General features: G+C 34.1%; 3 protein-coding genes and 1 non-coding gene across 5 annotated transcripts; 1 reads left to right on the forward strand and 3 right to left on the reverse strand.

Moving 5' to 3' along the window:
* Positions 1-2,750: 2,750 nt before the first annotated feature.
* On the forward strand, positions 2,751-5,260 carry LOC111495220 (pentatricopeptide repeat-containing protein At4g32430, mitochondrial). The gene has a single exon (XM_023145168.1). It carries the CDS (start codon positions 2,834-2,836, stop codon positions 5,189-5,191), a length of 2,358 nt encoding a protein of 785 aa, XP_023000936.1. The 5' UTR covers positions 2,751-2,833; the 3' UTR covers positions 5,192-5,260.
* Positions 5,261-5,583: 323 nt separating this feature from the next.
* LOC111495275 (NHP2-like protein 1) lies at positions 5,584-7,504 on the reverse strand. Its single transcript, XM_023145244.1, has 5 exons — positions 7,351-7,504; positions 7,119-7,239; positions 6,900-7,003; positions 5,905-6,036; positions 5,584-5,813 (listed from the first exon to the last, which is right to left on the reverse strand). The coding sequence occupies exons 1-5, from the start codon at positions 7,351-7,353 to the stop codon at positions 5,787-5,789; spliced, it is 387 nt and encodes a 128-aa protein (XP_023001012.1). The 5' UTR covers positions 7,354-7,504; the 3' UTR covers positions 5,584-5,786.
* On the reverse strand, positions 6,634-6,719 carry LOC111473281. The gene has a single exon (XR_002715624.1). It is a non-coding gene; the product is annotated as a small nucleolar RNA snoR109 (small nucleolar RNA).
* Positions 7,505-8,335: 831 nt separating the features above from the next.
* LOC111498997 (chaperone protein dnaJ 49-like) lies at positions 8,336-18,962 on the reverse strand. Of its 2 annotated transcripts, none has more exons than XM_023150428.1 (3): positions 18,748-18,962; positions 17,434-18,567; positions 8,336-8,678 (listed from the first exon to the last, which is right to left on the reverse strand). In XM_023150428.1, the coding sequence occupies exon 2, from the start codon at positions 18,529-18,531 to the stop codon at positions 17,446-17,448; it is 1,086 nt and encodes a 361-aa protein (XP_023006196.1). In that variant the 5' UTR covers positions 18,532-18,567; positions 18,748-18,962; the 3' UTR covers positions 8,336-8,678; positions 17,434-17,445. The 2 variants fall into 2 exon arrangements, 1 of the variants encoding a protein (XP_023006196.1); XR_002720891.1 differs by having other exon boundaries at positions 8,371-8,678; positions 17,116-18,567.
* Positions 18,963-19,674: the final 712 nt, after the last annotated feature.

The following is a 19,674-nucleotide window of genomic DNA, read 5'->3' on the forward strand; positions in this document are numbered from 1 at the left end:
AATAATTCTGGTGGTGTAATAATGGATCTTGTCCATTTTGGTTTGTTACATATCGTAGTCAATCTTACTGTTTTAAAACATGCATAGTAGGGAGAGGTTTCCACACCATTATGGCCCACCTCTAACAGATATTGTCCGTTTTAACTCGTTACATATCGCCATCAGTTTCATAGTTTTAAAACATGTGTACTAAAGAAAAGTTTTCATACCCTTATAAGAAATGGTTCACCCTTAGGACCAAATACCCTCGTTGCACACTACTTGTATCTAACTTTTATACCATTTTTAACAACTCAAGTAACTGCTAGCAAATATTGTTCGCTTTAGCCTTTTACGTATTGTCATTAACTTCACAATTTTAAAACGTGTTTATTAGAAAGAGGGTTTCACACGTTTATAAGAAATGTTTCGTTCTTCTCTCTGACTCATGTGGGATGAACGAAGAGGGTGGGAAGATGGTGGGTGGAAAGAAAAGATTGGAACGTAGAAGAAGCAAGAGAGGGCCAGTTAGAGCCTGCCAAATTATCAACAACTTTACATTTTCGTCCATCTCAAAATTCAGATCATTGTTTTTGTGGAGATTAAAGGAAAGGAGGTGTTTTTCAGAAGTGCTTTTGGTACCCCACAAACCCCCAAACACACTCACAATTCTTCATTCCATCTTCCCCAAAATTCCAAATGGAGATTTCCACTGTGGAATATTATTGGTCGGGTTGTTCTTGTGGATACATGTGGCTCTGATATATATGTTAGGCTTTAATTATTGAGGTTTGGTTTGGGCGAACTCAACTTATTTGTCTCCTTTGTCTTTAATCACGATCAAAATGAGCTATGATATTGAAACTTCAACAACAAAAGATGAAATAAAAGTTTTAGAATCAAAAACATGAATATCTATTGTTTTGAATGAAGAAAGATGAGCTAGAATATTGAAAGTTCAACCCTAAACCGATATAATCGAAGAACACGAGTATTTGTTGTTTATATCGACAACAAAAGATCGACCATTAACATACTAGAAAATTTTAATTTACTTCATCATTAGGGGTTAGGATCACCCATGTAAGTGATTAAATAAACACTTTTTAAAAGAGACTTTTTCAAAATAAAATGAATTAGTTAATAAGATGTTGAAAAATGAAAATATGGAGTTATAATCTTTTTACTAAGTTCTTCATATATATATATATATATTACAGTGATGCCTCCGTTTAATGTATTCAAAATTAATGAGCAATCATTAATAAATGTGTTTACAAGTTTACCGCTAGTAGAGAGTTATGTTTCATTCCTCTCTCCAACCGACGTAGGATCTCATACATTTACTTCTTTATTAACAACGTGAGGGAATGGATTTAAAAGAAATGAGAGGTTTTTATTTCATTTTACCAAAAGAACATTGGAGAGAGACTTTTTGGCAGCGACCTCTTTAGGCGTTAACTTTTAATGTCATTGACTATGATCGACTCACAATTAGATTTGAATAGTGATAATGGTTCAACTAGCAAGTGTTTATTTATACATATATACATATATACACACACATATATACATGCATACACACACTTTCTGCTAAGTTTTGATCTCATATGCAAAACATGGGCTGCAAGTGTGCAACTTTTGCAGAGAAAGCAATGGAACATCAAAAATTCAATACGCTTTTTTCCGACAAAAGTGTAACAATAATGCACCACTTTCTCCAAATTTACCGATTAAATATCTTTTCATTATATATTTTCCAAATTCCCATCATCTTCCTTCAACAAGGACATTAATTAATTATGCCAAATTGGCCTAAAATTGGCCTAAGTGGGAGTAGAAGAAAACAACCGTTGACTAATGACGACCGTTGACATTCCCATGTCCCAGGGAAAATAAGTGTATATATACATAATTCAAAACGCTGTTTGGAATAATAATTCAGTGGGTTTTGCCGAAACGCACGTGATGTTGTGGCCGTTTGTCACGTGGCAGCTTAGTGGGGAATATCCAAAAACATGCCTTGCACCTGAAAATGTGGGGTCCATTAAGATACTCACACACCAAACAATGTGGAACTATCAGATCCTCACCGCCCATTATAATAATATTATGAAAATAATAATACAGCTCCACTAAGGACCATCCAAATTAAAAGCCATTTATTTTAATTCACGTGATAATGTATTAATTAATTTATTATTGTGAGGTTCTTGCAGAATCTTTTTGTGGAATATATGATTCCCTTTTGACTCAATCATATTTCTAAAGCTTTAAAAAAGGTTTTTAAAAATAATCATAATATTTCCAAAAGATTCCAAACTATTCTTACCCTTTTCAAGTTTTAATAATATATTAATGTTTCAAGAAAGTTTTAAAAATTTATATAAAATGACGTTTTTCTTTCTCCAAAAATTATTTTCCCATTAAATTATTGTTGAAGATTATTGGGAGTGAGTCCTACATTAATTAATTTAGTGGAAGATCATGAGTTGATAAGTGAGGAATACTATCTCTATTTGTATGAAACCTTTTGAAGAAGTTCAAATCAAAGTTTCAAAGTAGACAATATCGTACCGGTATTATTAGCTTTATCTTTGATGAAATAAATTTAAAATAAAAATAATTGTGAGGAGGCCCTTCCCAAGCTTGATAGTTGTGGGCTACCCTTTATTTATTTTTGTGAGGACTGGAAGCTGTTTGGGCTTTTTCAAGGCCCAATATAGGCCAACCCATAGCCCTAGTTTAAGAAGTGACCGAATCGTTAAATTTGGAGCCAAAAAATCGCTTCGATTTGGCTGATCGGCTCCTCGCCGCTGCCACTTGATTTCAACGATTAACTACCTTTGTCCTCATGCTTACCCGCCATCTCAATTTCAAATCCTTTCATGTCAAATCCAAACAACGATTACCAAGCTTCAACTTTTTCCGCTCTTTCCGACATGACCACAACCTGTTTGATCAAAGTCCTCCTCCGAATGCAGCCTCTACCAACCGCGTTTTACTCGATTACTTGCACAGAAACGAGGCATTTCAAGCCCTTCGCTTGTTCAAGAAGCATATTCGGTGGGATCTTGATGGGAATGCCGATGAGTTCACTTTGGCTCTCGCTCTGAAAGCCTGTTGTGGGGTCCCTAAACTAGGTAGACAAATTCATGGATTTGCTATTTCTTCTGGGCTTGTTTTGAATATTTCAGTCTCTAACTCCTTGATGAATATGTACTGTAAATCTGGGCAGCTTGAGAGGGCTTTTAGTGTCTTCGAGAATTTACATGACCCAGATATTGTTTCGTGGAATACTATTCTTTCCGGGTTTCAAAAGAGTGAGAGCGCTTTGAGTTTTGCTGCTTGGATGAACTTAAATGGGGTTCAGTTTGATCCTGTAACATATACTACGGCACTTGCCTTCTGCTTAGATGGAGAAGATTTTATTTTTGGTTGGCAGTTGCATACTCTTGTCCTGAAATGTGGATTCCAGTGTGATGTTTTTGTTGGAAATGCTCTGATTACAATGTACTCGAGATGGGAACATCTTGTGGATGCCCGACAAGTGTTTGATGAAATGCGGAGCCGGGATCGGGTGTCTTGGAGTGCGATGATTACTGGTTATGCACAAGAGGGAGATCATGGGTTAGAAGCTATTTTGGTGTTCATTCAAATGGTGAGAGAAGGAGTGAAGTTTGACAATGTGGCTATCACTGGAGCTGTTTCTGTCTGCGGTCATGAAAGAAACCTGGAGCTTGGAAAACAGATTCATTGTTTGACTGTGAAAATTGGATTTGAGACTCATACCTCTGTTGGTAATGTTCTGATCTCGACGTACTCCAAGTGTGAGGTCATTGAAGATGCGAAGTCAGTATTTGAAATAATAGATGACCGCAATGTGATCTCATGGACGACTATGATCTCATTGTATGAAGAAGATGCAGTTTCTTTGTTCAATGAGATGAGACTAGATGGAGTGTATCCAAATGATGTAACATTTATTGGATTGCTTCATGCAATTACAATGAGGAATATGGTGGAACAGGGACTGATGGTCCATGGATTATGTATCAAAGCTGACTTTGTAACGGAGTTGTGTGTCGGCAATAGTCTGATCACCATGTATGCTAAATTCGAGTCGATGCAAGATGCATCAAGAGTGTTCATGGAGCTTCCATATAGAGAGATAATATCATGGAATGCTTTAATTTCTGGGTATGCTCAAAATGGATTATGTCAAGAAGCTTTAGAGACATTTCTGTGTGCGATAATGGAATCGAAGCCAAACGAGTACACATTTGGGAGTGTCCTGAATGCAATCAGTGGTGGTGAAGACATATCTATAAAGCATGGCCAAAGATGCCATTCTCATTTGATCAAAGTAGGATTAAACTCTGGCCCTATCATTTCAGGTGCCCTCCTAGACATGTATGCGAAACGAGGGAGCATTCAAGAGTCCCAAAGAGTTTTCAATGAAGCATCCAAAAGAAGTCCATTCGCTTGGACAGCGTTGATCTCAGGCTATGCACAACATGGAGATTATGATTCAGTGATGAAGCTGTTTGAAGAGATGAAAAAGGAAAAGATAAATCCTGATGCAGTAATCTTCCTGTCTATCTTAGCAGCATGTAGCAGGAACAGGATGGTTGACATGGGTCGTCAATTTTTCAATATGATGATCAACGATCATATGATAGAGCCAGAAGCGGAGCACTATTCTTGTATGGTGGATATGTTGGGTCGTGCAGGACAGTTGGAAGAGGCCCAGGAAATGCTAGCACGCATACCAGGAGGGCCAGGGATATCTGCATTACAAAGCTTGCTTGGAGCTTGTAGGATACATGGGAATGTGGACATGGCGGAGAGAATGGCTGATGCTTTGATGAAGACTGAACCATTGGAATCGGGGTCGTACGTGTTGATGTCCAACCTGTATGCTCAAAAGGGAGATTGGGAAAAGGTTGCTGAAGTGAGGAAGGGAATGAAAGAGAAGGGAGTGAAGAAAGAGATTGGATTCAGTTGGGTAGATGTTGGTAACTTTGGTGCTTCTTTATACTTGCATGGCTTTTCATCTGGTGATGTATCCCATCCACAATCAGAGGAGATCTGTAAAATGGCACAATATATGGGAGCAGAAATGAAGTTTCTAAAGGATAGAGAGAGACAGCGCCAGACCCATATGATTGATGGACTACCTCTAACAGATTTACTTGTATTTGATGGATGATATATATGCCATTTTTTTTGTTAGTGTTCGTACTTTTTAAGTTAAGAAGAGTGTTTTTAGTTGAGTGAGAGCAAAAATCAAGTTTTTGGCTACCCAGTTTGTTCACTTAATATGAAATACAAAATGCAGAGCCCGCATGCCCGATAACCACTCCGGCACGCCCACTTTTGTTTACGGCCTTACATTGTAGTGGCTGGATTCTTAATAGTAAGCTTTAGAAACCGTACGTAACCCTTGTGTAAGCACATTTTTAGTCTCTTTCACCCACAATGCTAACGAAGCACCTATTCTCTTCATTCACACTACTATTTTGTGTTGATACATTTTTCTTTAAGAGATTCTATTACATTCATATTTGTCAAACATTTAATGTCAGAGATCTAACAAAAATCTAACTGAATGGAAATATGACTACCAGACAAGTAACTAACATCCATTATCATTTCTCAATAAATATCGCATCTCTTGGAAAAGAAAATTTTAGTGGTTGATACAATTGAAACATATTCCTCCACTTGCACAACCCACATCAGTCAAAGCCTCAATGGAGCGACCACCAAGAAACAAGAAGCCCATCACACCATTGACTATATCTTCAAATCAGGAGCTTCTCAATGGCATCCTATATATAAAAAAGAATGGCCATAACAATTCATCAGGGAGGACATTTAGAAAAGATGGGAAATATTAACAGTCAGATATTGTATAATTACCTTGAGTTGCTGTATTTGCGACTTCAATTGGCTTCCTTCATTTGTTGTCACAGAACAAGCTATAACAGGTCTTGTAACTCCACAAGCTCTGCCAAGTGCTTGCTTAGACGGGACAAACACGTAGGGGACATTCTGCAAAATCAAACAGAATCCTATTTCCATTGTTACCATGACCAGACATCAAAACGTTGAATGGAAACATACAATAATCAAATTTTGACAAAGTTCAGTTTTTTATACTTTTAGTAGCATTCTGTAGCAATGTTCAAAAGCCAGTCTGCTGGCAGGAAACCATACTGGAGGCAGTCAATGGCTTTTGTTGGTAGTAGTTCTTCGAATTAATAACATTTCAAATAGAAACGGAATGGGAAATTGTGTTTCTCGTCTATATACAAGTATCCAGAAATAGAAGCTACCAAAAAATGAACACCACTATGAAGTTATCAAAGAGTCCTAGAGAAGATTATTGGGGTATGTCAATTAGATTGACAATAAGAGGGTTGTTGAACACAGTTGGAGTCAGTCGATCTACTGATCTATCAATAGATGCAAACTGCTGAAAAACTATAATGCAGCCTGCCTGGAACGTGAAAGAAATTTTGATGTGAGAGAAGGGTCTCATAGAAAAGCTAAACCCTATGCCATTTCACACTTCCCCCTCCTTGCAATGATAAATTAGTCATTTGAAGTGGAAAAGTTAACCAAACAGATTTTGAAGGAAAGGTATAAAAATGTAGGAAGTTCGGTAAGCAGATTCGTTGACAGAGAACAACAACCGGCCAGTTAACTTCACGCATTTGATTTAGCTACAGCCACTTTGGCAGGTCAAGAAACATGGGTATTAACAATTTTTCACACCCTTCTCTTGGTACATGTAGCCTCAAACCCCACAAAATACATCAAACAACCAAATGAACGCCAATAAATAAAAGGAAGCATAAAGATACCAATCAGACACAAAATCTTCTCCGCACAACTGTTAATGATGAAAGTACCTTATCCTCGGCTAATAGCGGAAGATGAAGGAGGATTTCAAGCGGCTCAGTATCTGCGGCCATCACAACGAACTCAGATATACCTCTGTTCAGCGTCTTGGTTGCTGAAAAAGGCACAAAACAAAGAATCATTCACTGAAATACGAAAATGAACTAAAGCTCATCCGTGTGTTTCGTAACAGTAGATGGTGCAGACAAAGGTACAAGAAGAGAGGCTACCTTCATTGGCGCCCTTCTTGATTTGCTTGTAGTTAGCAGCTTGTTGAACAAGATCAAGAATGGTGATTGTAAGTTGTGCGTCGGCCAAAGGGTACGCCTTGGGATTTACTTTCTCTGCAGTCTGCCAGTTTACAAGAGGTTCACAATCAGTCGATAGCAATCAAATAAGCATACAATCATTCAGATACGAAACAGACAGAGAGGAAGAGAGGAAGAGAGAAAGAGAAGGTACCATTGTTCGTGCGAAGAATAAGCAAGCAGAGACACAGGTTTCCGAGGACTTTGGAGGAGACGGAGAGGCTTGGGAATTAGGGCTTAAGAACGGCAACAGAGATCTAGGGCTCTCTGTTACAGTTGTCGTCTTAATTGGATTCAAATTTAGTTTAAAATCCGTCCACACTTCCAAAATATTAATTTATGCCTTAAATTATTTTATTTTTTGATTTTGATCTCACAATTTTTTTGCAAATATTTTGATTTTAATATTCGAATACCTAGTCAAAATGTAACTTAAAAAAAAAAAAAACTATATTTTGATAATTATTTTACGTTTTGTTTCATATATATATATATATTGTAATTATCTGTTACATTTTCGTTAAAAAAAACATTTTTAGTCAAGTTCTATAAAAATTTTGTAAACTATTTTTTTTTTTCAATTTTCAAAATTTTGCTTGATCTTTTTTTAATATATATGATAAATAACAAAATAAGGAAACCAGGTTCGCAAATAGTATTTATAAATTTATTTACAAAAAAAATTAAAATGATAATTATTGATGGTGGTACACCATGTCTGATAAGCTGCTAATGTATATGAAATTTTGATAAAACTATGCACTCATATTTGATAATCAACTGTTGATGTACTTGGAAGTTTGATAGAATGCTAAATTCATGTCTAATAGTGTGTTGATATACTCAAAATTTTTGTAAAATGATACACTCATATATGATAGAAAGCACATTCATATTTGTTTGTAAAATGATACACTCATAATTAAAAACGAAATTAGACTGTAGTTTAGTGAGTTCAGCAATTAAAACATCTATTGTTCTCTGTCGAGAATATCATCTCCATTTCCGTGGGTTGTGGGAGAGAATTTTAATGAACTTGTTGGTATGCGTGAGAAATGGGGTGGAAGTACACGACCACAGACATAAATGCAACAACTTTGTGATGCAATAATATAGATGATTAGAACGATGTTTAGCCATTGACATAAAGGACTGGGCTTCAATCCGTTTAATAATTCATGTGAACCACAAAAAATATTATGAAAAATGTATCAACATAGGTCCATATGTCATATAGCTTCAACAGTTTGAGACAGAAATGTATTATGTCAACACCACACATTAGTCTTAATTTATACTACCTAAGTTGCCAGTCCCAGATATAATATCAACACAACCATCTAACCTGTGCAACCTACCAGACACTGTCGTTGTATGGTGATCTTCAGAAGCAGAAGCAAAACATTTGAAATACAAATAAGTTGAGTTAATGGCAGATGAACCAACCTTGCCTTGCAGCTCTAACTTAACAATAGAACCTATCTGCACAAGAGAGAAACAAGAGAACTGTTGGCTTATTGGCCCTTGATCTCACATTAATTAATTTCAATGAATTAATTATTGATGTTTTGATGATAACAAACCTACTTTTAATTATTAACTATTTTCAGTTTTTTGAACTGTCCACAGTATAAGGTCGGGAATAACGATTACAACAACTTTTCAATTACTCAAATCAGAGCTAAAACGAAGAAATTAGAGTCGAGACAACATACCCGACGTGATGATGTGGCAACAAAATCAAAATGATGGACAAATCAAAATATATCAAAGTATGACATTTATAATATTGGAAGAGTAACACATGGTGGAGTTTTTCTTATTATTACATTTCTAAATAAAATTATTTTTACAAATATAAATTTGAATATAACCGTTACTCACATCGAATTTTATTATTACTATATTATATTATTATATTATTATATTTTAAAATTTTGGTAGTTACTCACATCATTTTTATTATTATTATATTATTATATTTATAATAAATTTTGAATTACATTTTACCGTTACTCACATAACTTTTTATTATTATTATATTATATTACTATTATATTAAAATTTTGAAATAAATGAATTTAGAAAATTTTCTTACTTAATTACTTTTAATCTCCACCTTCCATTATTCCTAACACAATCCAATGGTCAATATTCAATCCTACATTTTGCCACTTTTCTCCTCTATATAAACTCATCTTCCCCACATTTTTAAAATACACAACTTACATACATTCTTCAATCCTCATTTGTTCAAAGTCTCCATTGTTTATTGCTCTCTCCAAGCTTACAAGTTTATTTCTTTTCATCTTATTCTTGAGAGGGATTATTATTATATTGTGAGGAAATAGTTGTCAGTATCCCAAATTGTAAATCTACTCTTTGAGAGAGTTGTGGTGTGTTATTATCAAACTCAAATACTTGTATCGGTTTGATCCTGCGTCGTTGAAAGGATTGAGTTTGCTCTTGAACTCGTAAAAAGAGCGGTGTACCGGTTTGGCTCTGATCCGTGGAAAGAGTCGGAAAAGTTCTTTATTCAAATTCCCAAGAGGCGCTTGGGGAGTGGAGTAGGTCGAGTTTGACCGAACCACTATAAAACTACGGTGTCATTTTCTCTAACTCTTTCCTATTTAATTTCAAGATTATTATTATGTTTATTGCATGTTCTACTTGATTATTGTTTTGACTTGAATTATTTTGTTTTAGTAATTATCATCTTCTACTTATTTGTAAAAAGTTTTATCATTAGAAAAATTAATCAAGTTTAAACACTTTTATCGTTAAAACCCTATTCACCCCCCCTCTAGGGTTGCCATACCGATCCAACAATTGGTATCAGAGCAGGTTGCTCCTATAGATTTTTTATCTAAACTTTATTGTTCGAGCTTATGGCAAACCTACGTGCTAAAAATGGTTTTAGTGAAGGACAATCAACTTCTAGGCCACCTTATTTTGATGGAACAAATTATACATGTTGGAAAGCTAGGATGAAAATTTATTTGCAATCCGTTGATTATCAATTGTGGTTAAATGTTAGTAATGGTCCTTACATTCCAATAAAAATTGTTAATAATATTGAGGTGCCTAAATTAGAAAATGAATTTGATGAGCATGATATGAAAAAATGTTCTTTGAATGCTAGTGCTATCAATTGTCTGTATTGTGCCTTAAGTAATGATGAATTTAATAGAGTATGTATGTGTTCTTCGGCATATGAAATTTGGAAAACTCTTGAAGTAACTCATGAGGGAACCAATCAAGTTAAAGAAACAAAAATTAGCATGTTAGTTCATAATTATGAACTATTTAAAATGGAGGAAAATGAACCTATTGGTGATATGTTTACTAGATTTACTAATATTTTAAATGCTTTGAAAAATCTTGGAAAAGTATATTCTACCTCCGAAAATGTAAGAAAAATTCTTAGGTCTCTGCCTAAAAGTTGGGAGGCAAAAGTGACGGCGATTCAAGAAGCAAAGGATCTCACAAAGCTTCCTTTGGATGAACTCATTGGTTCTCTCATGACACATGAGATTACCATGAACGGGCACATGGAAGAAGAATCCAAAAAGAAGAAAAGTATAGCCCTAAAATCCATCAAAGTTGACTCTGAAGATGAGGACGTCCTTGATGAAGATGATGTCGCCTACTTCACACGTAAGTATAAAAATTTTATTAAAAGGAAGAAACAATTAAAAAAACATTTCACAAATCAAAAAGAGTCAAAAGGTGAAAAGAGCAAAAACGATGAGGTAATATGTTATGAATGTAAAAAGCCGGGTCATATAAGAACGGATTGTCCTCTCCTCAAATCATCTAAGAAATCCAAGAAGAAAGCAATGAAGGCTACTTGGGATGATAGTGATGAAAGTGCAAGTGGAAGTGATGAAGAAGTTGCAAATTTTTGCTTCATGGCTCATAGTGACAAAGAGGATGAACAAGAAGATGAACAAGAAGATGAGGTAACTCTTGAATCTCTTTCTTATCATGAATTATTTAAACTTGTTGATGAGATGACAATTGATTTAGAAAAACTTAGTTCAAAGTATGTTGTGCTTAAAAAGAAATATAAGACTTCAATTATTGAAAATAAGTCTTTGCTAAATGAAATTTCTTGCTTGAAGGAGAAGGATCATAATATTGTTAAAATTGATGTACCTTGTGAAAAGCATGTATTTGATTGTGATGAGAAAAATGCATTAATTGATAAAGTCAAGACTCTTGAGCATGATTGTGGTGAAAAAGATAAATTAATTAAATTGCTCAAAGAGAATGAATCAAATAATTTGCAAGAACTTGGTAGGGCTAAGGAATCTATTAAAATGTTAACAATAGGTGCTCAAAAATTAGATAAAATACTTGAAGGAGGTAAGTCATATGGTGATAAAAGAGGATTAGGCTATATTGATGAATGTTCTACACCTTCAAGTTCTAAAACAATCTTTGTTAAAGCATCCCCTATCTTGCCTAAATCTAACACATGTAAATTTGTATCTAAGTATGATAAATCTAGATTTGTGCCTATATGTCATTATTGTGGTGTTGAAGGTCATATTAGACCTAAGTGCTTTAAATTGAAAAATTCTCAAAATATTCATTTAGGAAGAAAAGTTTCTCAAAATACAAAGTTTAACAATGTTTTAGAAAATAATTTTTCGAATAAAAATAGAATACACAAATTTAGTCCAAGAAATAAATTCTTGCATAATGTCGTTTGTTTCTCGTGTGGTAAGTTTGGACATAAAGATTATTCTTGTTACTTATCTAAATACAATGTCTTTAATATGAATGCAAATATGAAATGGATTCCTAAATTTGTGAATACTAACTTTCTAGGACCCAAACAAGTATGGGTACCAAAAGGTCAATTTTGAATATCTTTGTTTTTAGGTTTGTTTGAAAGCCTCCAAGAAAAATAAGTGGTACTTGGATAGTGGTTGCTCAAGACACATGACGGGTAATCCATCCAAGTTTGTCAATCTTTCCAAGAAGGATGGTGGCTTAGTAACCTTTGGTGATAACAAGAAGGGTAAAATAATTGGTAAGGGTACTATAGGTAATGACTCTTGTACTCTCATTAAAAATGTATTGTTAGTTGATGGTTTAAAGCATGACTTACTTAGCATTAGTCAATTATGTGATAAAGGTTTTAGAGTTGTATTTGATAAGAATAATTGCATAATTGAAAATGCTAGTGATAGAAAAGTTTTGTTTGTAGGAAATAGAGACGATAATGTGTATACTATTGATTTGAATGATTGTCCTACAAATGATAAATGTCTTTCGGTTTTGCTTGATAACTCTTGGCTATGGCATAGAAGACTAGGACATGCTAGTATGTACTTGATTTCAAATATTTCAAAAAATTCATTAGTGAGAGGTCTCCCTCAACTTAAATTTGAAAAAGATAAAATTTGTGACGCTTGTCAAATGGGTAAGCAAACTAAGTCTTCTTTCAAATCTAAAAATATGATTTCTACTACTAGACCTCTTCAACTACTCCATATAGACTTATTTGGCCCTTCTAAAATAGCTAGTTATGGAGGAAATTATTATGCTTTTGTGATAGTGGATGATTTTTCAAGATTTACTTGGGTTTTGATGATAAAACATAAGAATGATGTTTTGAAAAGATTTGCTAGTTTTGTAAAAAGAGTTCAAAATGAAAAAGGGTTTTTAATTACTAAAATTAGGAGTGACCATGGGGGAGAATTTAACAGTGTTGCCTTTGAAAAATTTTGTGAAGATAATGGTTTTTCTCATGACTTCTCCTCTCCAAGGACTCCTCAACAAAACGGTGTGGTTGAAAGGAAAAATCGTACTTTACAAGAATTTGCTAGATCAATGTTAAATGAGTATGATTTACCTAAATATTTTTGGGCGGAAGCCGTTAATACCGCTTGTTATATTTTAAATAGAGTTTTAATTAGACCTTCATTAAATAAAACTCCTTATGAACTCTGGCATAACAAAATTCCAAATGTTGGGTATTTCAAAGTTTTTGGTTGTAAATGTTTTATTTTGAACAACAAAGAAAAGCTTGGAAAGTTTGATTCAAAAACGGATATTGGTATTTTTCTTGGCTATTCATCTACTAGTAAAGCTTATAGAATTTTCAATAAGAGAACTTTAGTTATTGAAGAATCTATGCATGTGGTATTTGATGAATCTTGCAATAATATTTCTAATGAGTCTATTTGTAGTGATGATTTAGAAAGAAATTTTGGAGATTTACTCGTTAGTGACAACGGCAAAGAAATTGTTACGAGTAAAGAAGAGATGAGCTTAAAGGAAGAAGGTTCTTCATCAATGCCAAAAGAATGGAGGTATGCCTTGTCTCATCCCAAGGACTTGATTCTTGGTGATCTCGAACAAGGTGTGAAAACTCGCTCTTCTATTAATTTATTTAATAATCTTGCTTTTGTTTCTCAAATTGAACCAAAAAGTCTTAAGGATGCCGAAAATGATGAGTTTTGGATTTTAGCCATGCAAGAAGAGCTAAATCAATTTGAAAGGAACAAAGTTTGGGAATTAGTCCATAGGCCATCTAATACTTCTATTATTGGAACCAAATGGGTTTTTAGAAATAAAATGGATGAAAATGGGAATATCATTAGAAATAAAGCTAGGCTTGTAGCTGAAGGTTATTGTCAAGAGGAAGGCATAGATTATGAAGAAACTTTTGCACCCGTTGCTAGATTAGAAGCTATTAGAATGTTACTTGCTTTTGCTTCTTACAAAAATTTTGTATTATATCAAATGGATGTGAAAAGTGCATTTTTGAATGGTTATATTATGGAGGAAGTTTATGTAGAACAACCTCCCGGATTTGAAAATGTAGAATTTCCTCATCATGTCTATAAGTTGAAAAAGGCTCTTTATGGCTTAAAACAAGCTCCAAGAGCTTGGTATGATAGACTTAGTAATTTTCTTATTGGGAATGATTTTAAAATGGGCAAACTCGACACTACACTCTTTATTAAGATTAAAGAAAACGATATGCTATTAGTGCAAATATATGTGGATGATATCATATTTGGTTCTACTAATCCTTCTTTATGTGAAGAATTTTCTAAATGTATACATAGTGAGTTTGAGATGAGTATGATGGGAGAACTCAGTTTCTTTCTTGGACTTCAAATCAAACAACTCAAGAATGGTATCTTCATCAATCAAGAGAAATACACTAAAGATTTGCTCAAAAGATTCAAGTTCAATGGAGGTAAGATTGCAAGAACTCCCATGAGCACATCCACTAAGCTTGACAAGGATGAAAAAGGTAAAAGTGTGGATATTAAAGCTTATCGAGGTATGATTGGATCTTTACTTTACTTGACCGCTAGTAGACCCGATATTATGTTTAGTGTATGTCTTTGTGCTAGATTTCAATCTTGTCCTAAGGAATCTCATTTACATGCCGTTAAGAGAATATTTAAATATTTGCTTGGAACTATTGATCTAGGATTGTGGTATCCTAGAAATGTTGAATTTAAATTGGTAGGATATTCTGATGCGGATTTTGCCGGAAGCTTACTTGATCGTAAAAGTACTAGTGGAACTTGTCAATTTCTTGGTAGTTCCTTAGTTTCTTGGTTTAGTAAAAAGCAAAATTCGGTTGCCTTATCTACTACCGAAGCGGAATATATTGCGGTTGCTAGTTGCTGTGCTCAAATTCTTTGGATGAAACAAACTCTTTGTGATTTTGGATTAAAGTTTCATAGTGTGCCTATATTTTGTGATAATACAAGTGCTATTAATTTAACTAAAAATCCTATTCATCATTCTAGAACTAAACATATTGACATTAGACATCATTTTATTAGAGAGCATGTGCAAAATGGACATATTATTCTTGATTTTGTAAACTCTAATAATCAACTGGCCGATATTTTCACCAAGCCATTGAATGAAGAAATTTTTTGCAAAAATAGGCTTGAGCTTGGTATTATTCGTTGTGATATATCTTGAATTTTATAATTTTTGAATGCATGTTTTTAGGGGGAGTCATTATGTCATTATTAAATGCATTCTCTTTCAATTGTTCATTTTGATGATTACAAAGAGGGAGAAAATTAAGAAAAATATGTTCTAAATTTGTTATTTTATAATTTATGAATCATTTACTTGGTGTTTCATAATTTCTTGAGGCATTAATATAAGGGAGAATATGCTCTTGAGTGAAATTTATGATAATATATTAGTATGTAGTGATATTATTACATGGATGTTGTATTATTGGTTTTTATGAATTTTTCTTTAAATGATTTGTCATCATCAAAAAGGGGGAGATTGTTGGCTTATTGGCCCTTGATCTCACATTAATTAATTTCAATGAATTAATTATTGATGTTTTGATGATAACAAACCTACTTTTAATTATTAACTATTTTCAGTTTTTTGAACTGTCCACAGTATAAGGTCGGGAATAACGATTACAACAACTTTTCAATTACTCAAATCAGAGCTAAAACGAAGAAATTAGAGTCGAGACAACATACCCGACGTGATGATGTGGCAACAAAATCAAAATGATGGACAAATCAAAATATATCAAAGTATGACATTTATAATATTGGAAGAGTAACACATGGTGGAGTTTTTCTTATTATTACATTTCTAAATAAAATTATTTTTACAAATATAAATTTGAATATAACCGTTACTCACATCGAATTTTATTATTACTATATTATATTATTATATTATTATATTTTAAAATTTTGGTAGTTACTCACATCATTTTTATTATTATTATATTATTATATTTATAATAAATTTTGAATTACATTTTACCGTTACTCACATAACTTTTTATTATTATTATATTATATTACTATTATATTAAAATTTTGAAATAAATGAATTTAGAAAATTTTCTTACTTAATTACTTTTAATCTCCACCTTCCATTATTCCTAACACAATCCAATGGTCAATATTCAATCCTACATTTTGCCACTTTTCTCCTCTATATAAACTCATCTTCCCCACATTTTTAAAATACACAACTTACATACATTCTTCAATCCTCATTTGTTCAAAGTCTCCATTGTTTATTGCTCTCTCCAAGCTTACAAGTTTATTTCTTTTCATCTTATTCTTGAGAGGGATTATTATTATATTGTGAGGAAATAGTTGTCAGTATCCCAAATTGTAAATCTACTCTTTGAGAGAGTTGTGGTGTGTTATTATCAAACTCAAATACTTGTATCGGTTTGATCCTGCGTCGTTGAAAGGATTGAGTTTGCTCTTGAACTCGTAAAAAGAGCGGTGTACCGGTTTGGCTCTGATCCGTGGAAAGAGTCGGAAAAGTTCTTTATTCAAATTCCCAAGAGGCGCTTGGGGAGTGGAGTAGGTCGAGTTTGACCGAACCACTATAAAACTACGGTGTCATTTTCTCTAACTCTTTCCTATTTAATTTCAAGATTATTATTATGTTTATTGCATGTTCTACTTGATTATTGTTTTGACTTGAATTATTTTGTTTTAGTAATTATCATCTTCTACTTATTTGTAAAAAGTTTTATCATTAGAAAAATTAATCAAGTTTAAACACTTTTATCGTTAAAACCCTATTCACCCCCCCTCTAGGGTTGCCATACCGATCCAACAAGAACAAACATATGTCTCAAATCCAAACTCAACAAAGGAATCTCATGATTAACATGAAAGACAAATTCCCTGCAGAACAACTCTACAACAAATGTGTAAATAAGACTTAAAAAGGCCATAAGAAACAAAATTCCCTTCAAATGCATCAAATTCATTGATGATTACGATCAAAAGTATTTCTGTACATATCTTGTTTATGCCTTTTTTTTAGCTCAGTCATTCAGCTTTGTTTCAGCTCCAATAAACGAAAAGGCCACAACATACGAGTAAAAAACATTAAAACCGAACGATTAAATCAACTCACTCACCAGATGGCCACCATGGTATATAGAAAGCTTTTGTTTCCATGTAGTCTCCAATTGAATCATTGAAAAGATATTATCCAGCCACATATAATATCGCTTATAAGGTCAAGGATTAGCATAAGAAATGAATAGTCTCACAATGCATATTGCACATCTCATTGGAGTAAAAAAGCTCAATGGCTTTCAAATTCCAAACAAATGGAGAGGTACCACGGAAGGAAAGCTTAATCGATTAGATAATAACAACTTGGTAACATTCTCGAGCAATCTTGATTATACATCTATGACTGATAAAAAGATAAAAAGAGGGATGAAATGAACCTTTTCGTTCATTCATGAAGCAGCTGTCTGAAACTTCTGTAACATATCACAATACGGAGTTTCCCTTATATATCCCCACTGCCGACGCTGCATCTCAGCACGACAATTCTGAGCAAGAATGCTAACATAATCCCTCTCAATGTGCCGCTCGAGCTCCATTCGGTCCAGACTATCAGGTGGAAACTTTTCTTCAAAATTAGTTGATTTCACATAATAATTGACGCCCTTCTGAGTGGTAAACTGGAATTCATAGGGATAGGAAAGGGAAAGAGAATAGATAGGTTCTGAGGATGGCAAGAAGTTCAAAAGCAATATTAACAGCACAGGGAGCAATTGAATCAGAGTCCGAAGGCCACCACCTGAGCCCTGATTAGCTGTTCCATGTCCCATTCCAGGGCCAAAATTGAAAGTACGAAAATGTGTAGTTGTAGGCGCCATTCCACCGAAGAAGAAGTTTCTAAATATCTCCTCTGCGTCAATATCAGGATCATAAAACCCATTAAATCCATTAGCATCATGTCTTGTAGTTCGTCTCTCGTAAACTGGCTCATCAGACCCAACAACATTATACTTTTTCCGACTCTCCTCGTTACTTAGACATTGAAACGCCTTTGATACAGCCTTAAACGCTTCTTCAGATCCAGGAGCATTGTTTTTATCTGGGTGAACCTTTAAAGACAGCTTTCTGTATGCCTTTCGAACATCCTCAGTAGTGCAACTCTTCTCCAATCCCAAAACCTCGTAGTAATCCTTCTTCTTCTTGATAGTCCTCACAACCTCTATCTGCTCCTCTGTGTAAGTTACCGATGTGGAAGATTCAGAAGACCCGGATGCCGCAACTCTACGGCGAATCGAAGGCTGATTCGAGGGCTTGGATGAAGACGTATCAGACGACCTATTTCCAGATTCACCAGTATCAGCACCCAAATCGTCACTGGAAACGTTCTGAATCTCCGATAACAGATCGTCAACGGAGAGCGTCGGATCAAGACGGCGAGCTTTATTCACAAATTTTAGGGCACGAGTCCGATTCCCGGCTTCCAAAGCTTCTTTCCCGATTTTCAAACATTTCAAAGCATCGTCTTTGTTCCCGTCCATCCGAAATATCGAAAAGTAAAACGTATCCGCAATTCCCTTCAAGAAAAGGGGGAAAAGAAATTACATTCATCACCGGGAACTAATAGAAAGAATCGATTCTAACAATTTCGTATTGCGATTGCCGCAAAGCTAATATGGCAGAAAACTAATTACACATTTGATCGAGATATTAAAATCCAATCACAACAAGAATCTATTTTGAGAATTTGAACTTACAGACGGTGCGAACAAGACGATTCAATAATTCAAGAACTGTAATATGTCATCAATGTAAACGCATCGACGGCTCCGGTTGGAAGAAAAAAAAAAAGAGAAATCTAGGGACTGCAATTCCTGATCGAATGAGAAAAATTGGGGAAATCGAGACCAGTATTCAAGTCGAAGGTCGCGTTTGGATGCGAGGTTAAGTGGCTTTATAGGACAATTTCAGCTGAAGAGTATAGAATAACTCCATCACATCATTTCGCAAATTAAAAATTTTCTTGCCTTCCTTTTTCTTTTTTTTCTTTAAAAATGTTTCCAGTATTTAAATTGAGGGGAGAAAATCAATCAAATTTTACATCAAGTGATTTTTATCATAAAACTTGTAATTTCATCAAATTTAATATATACTTAAAAAAGTATTGGCTGTTTTTATTTGTTTGATTCCAATTTCATTCATTGTTAATTTTAACAAAAAGTACGACAACTATTTTCAGTAAAAATTAAAACTTTTAACTTAAATTAAGAATGGTGAAAATATATATTTCCAAAACACATAAATTTCAAAAACTTCCATCCCTAATTTATTAGAGAGTAGAAATTATATGAGCCCTTTTTTGAAAATGATGGAAAGGGATGATGAGAAGCTTTGTATTGGAGGTAGTAATGGAGTTCTCACTTGGAAATCCATGTACCATTCCCAGAGAGGTTTGGTTGGTAAAGATATCATTCCAAGTTATCAAACTTTCAAGGTCTACTCTGACCCAAATGGGTTCATTTTGTGCCAAAAACAAAGGCTTAATCAGCAATCCACACTCAAACAAGACTTGATTCTCTGACCCCAACAAGATCATACCTTTTTGTGTTCTTCTCGTTACCTAGACACTGAAGTGCCTTTGATATAGCCTTGAACGCTTCTTCAACACCAAGAGCATTGTTCTT

This window comes from Cucurbita maxima, unplaced genomic scaffold, assembly GCF_002738345.1.
Source record: "Cucurbita maxima cultivar Rimu unplaced genomic scaffold, Cmax_1.0 Cma_Scf00002, whole genome shotgun sequence".
NCBI classification, from domain to species: Eukaryota; Viridiplantae; Streptophyta; class Magnoliopsida; order Cucurbitales; family Cucurbitaceae; genus Cucurbita; species Cucurbita maxima.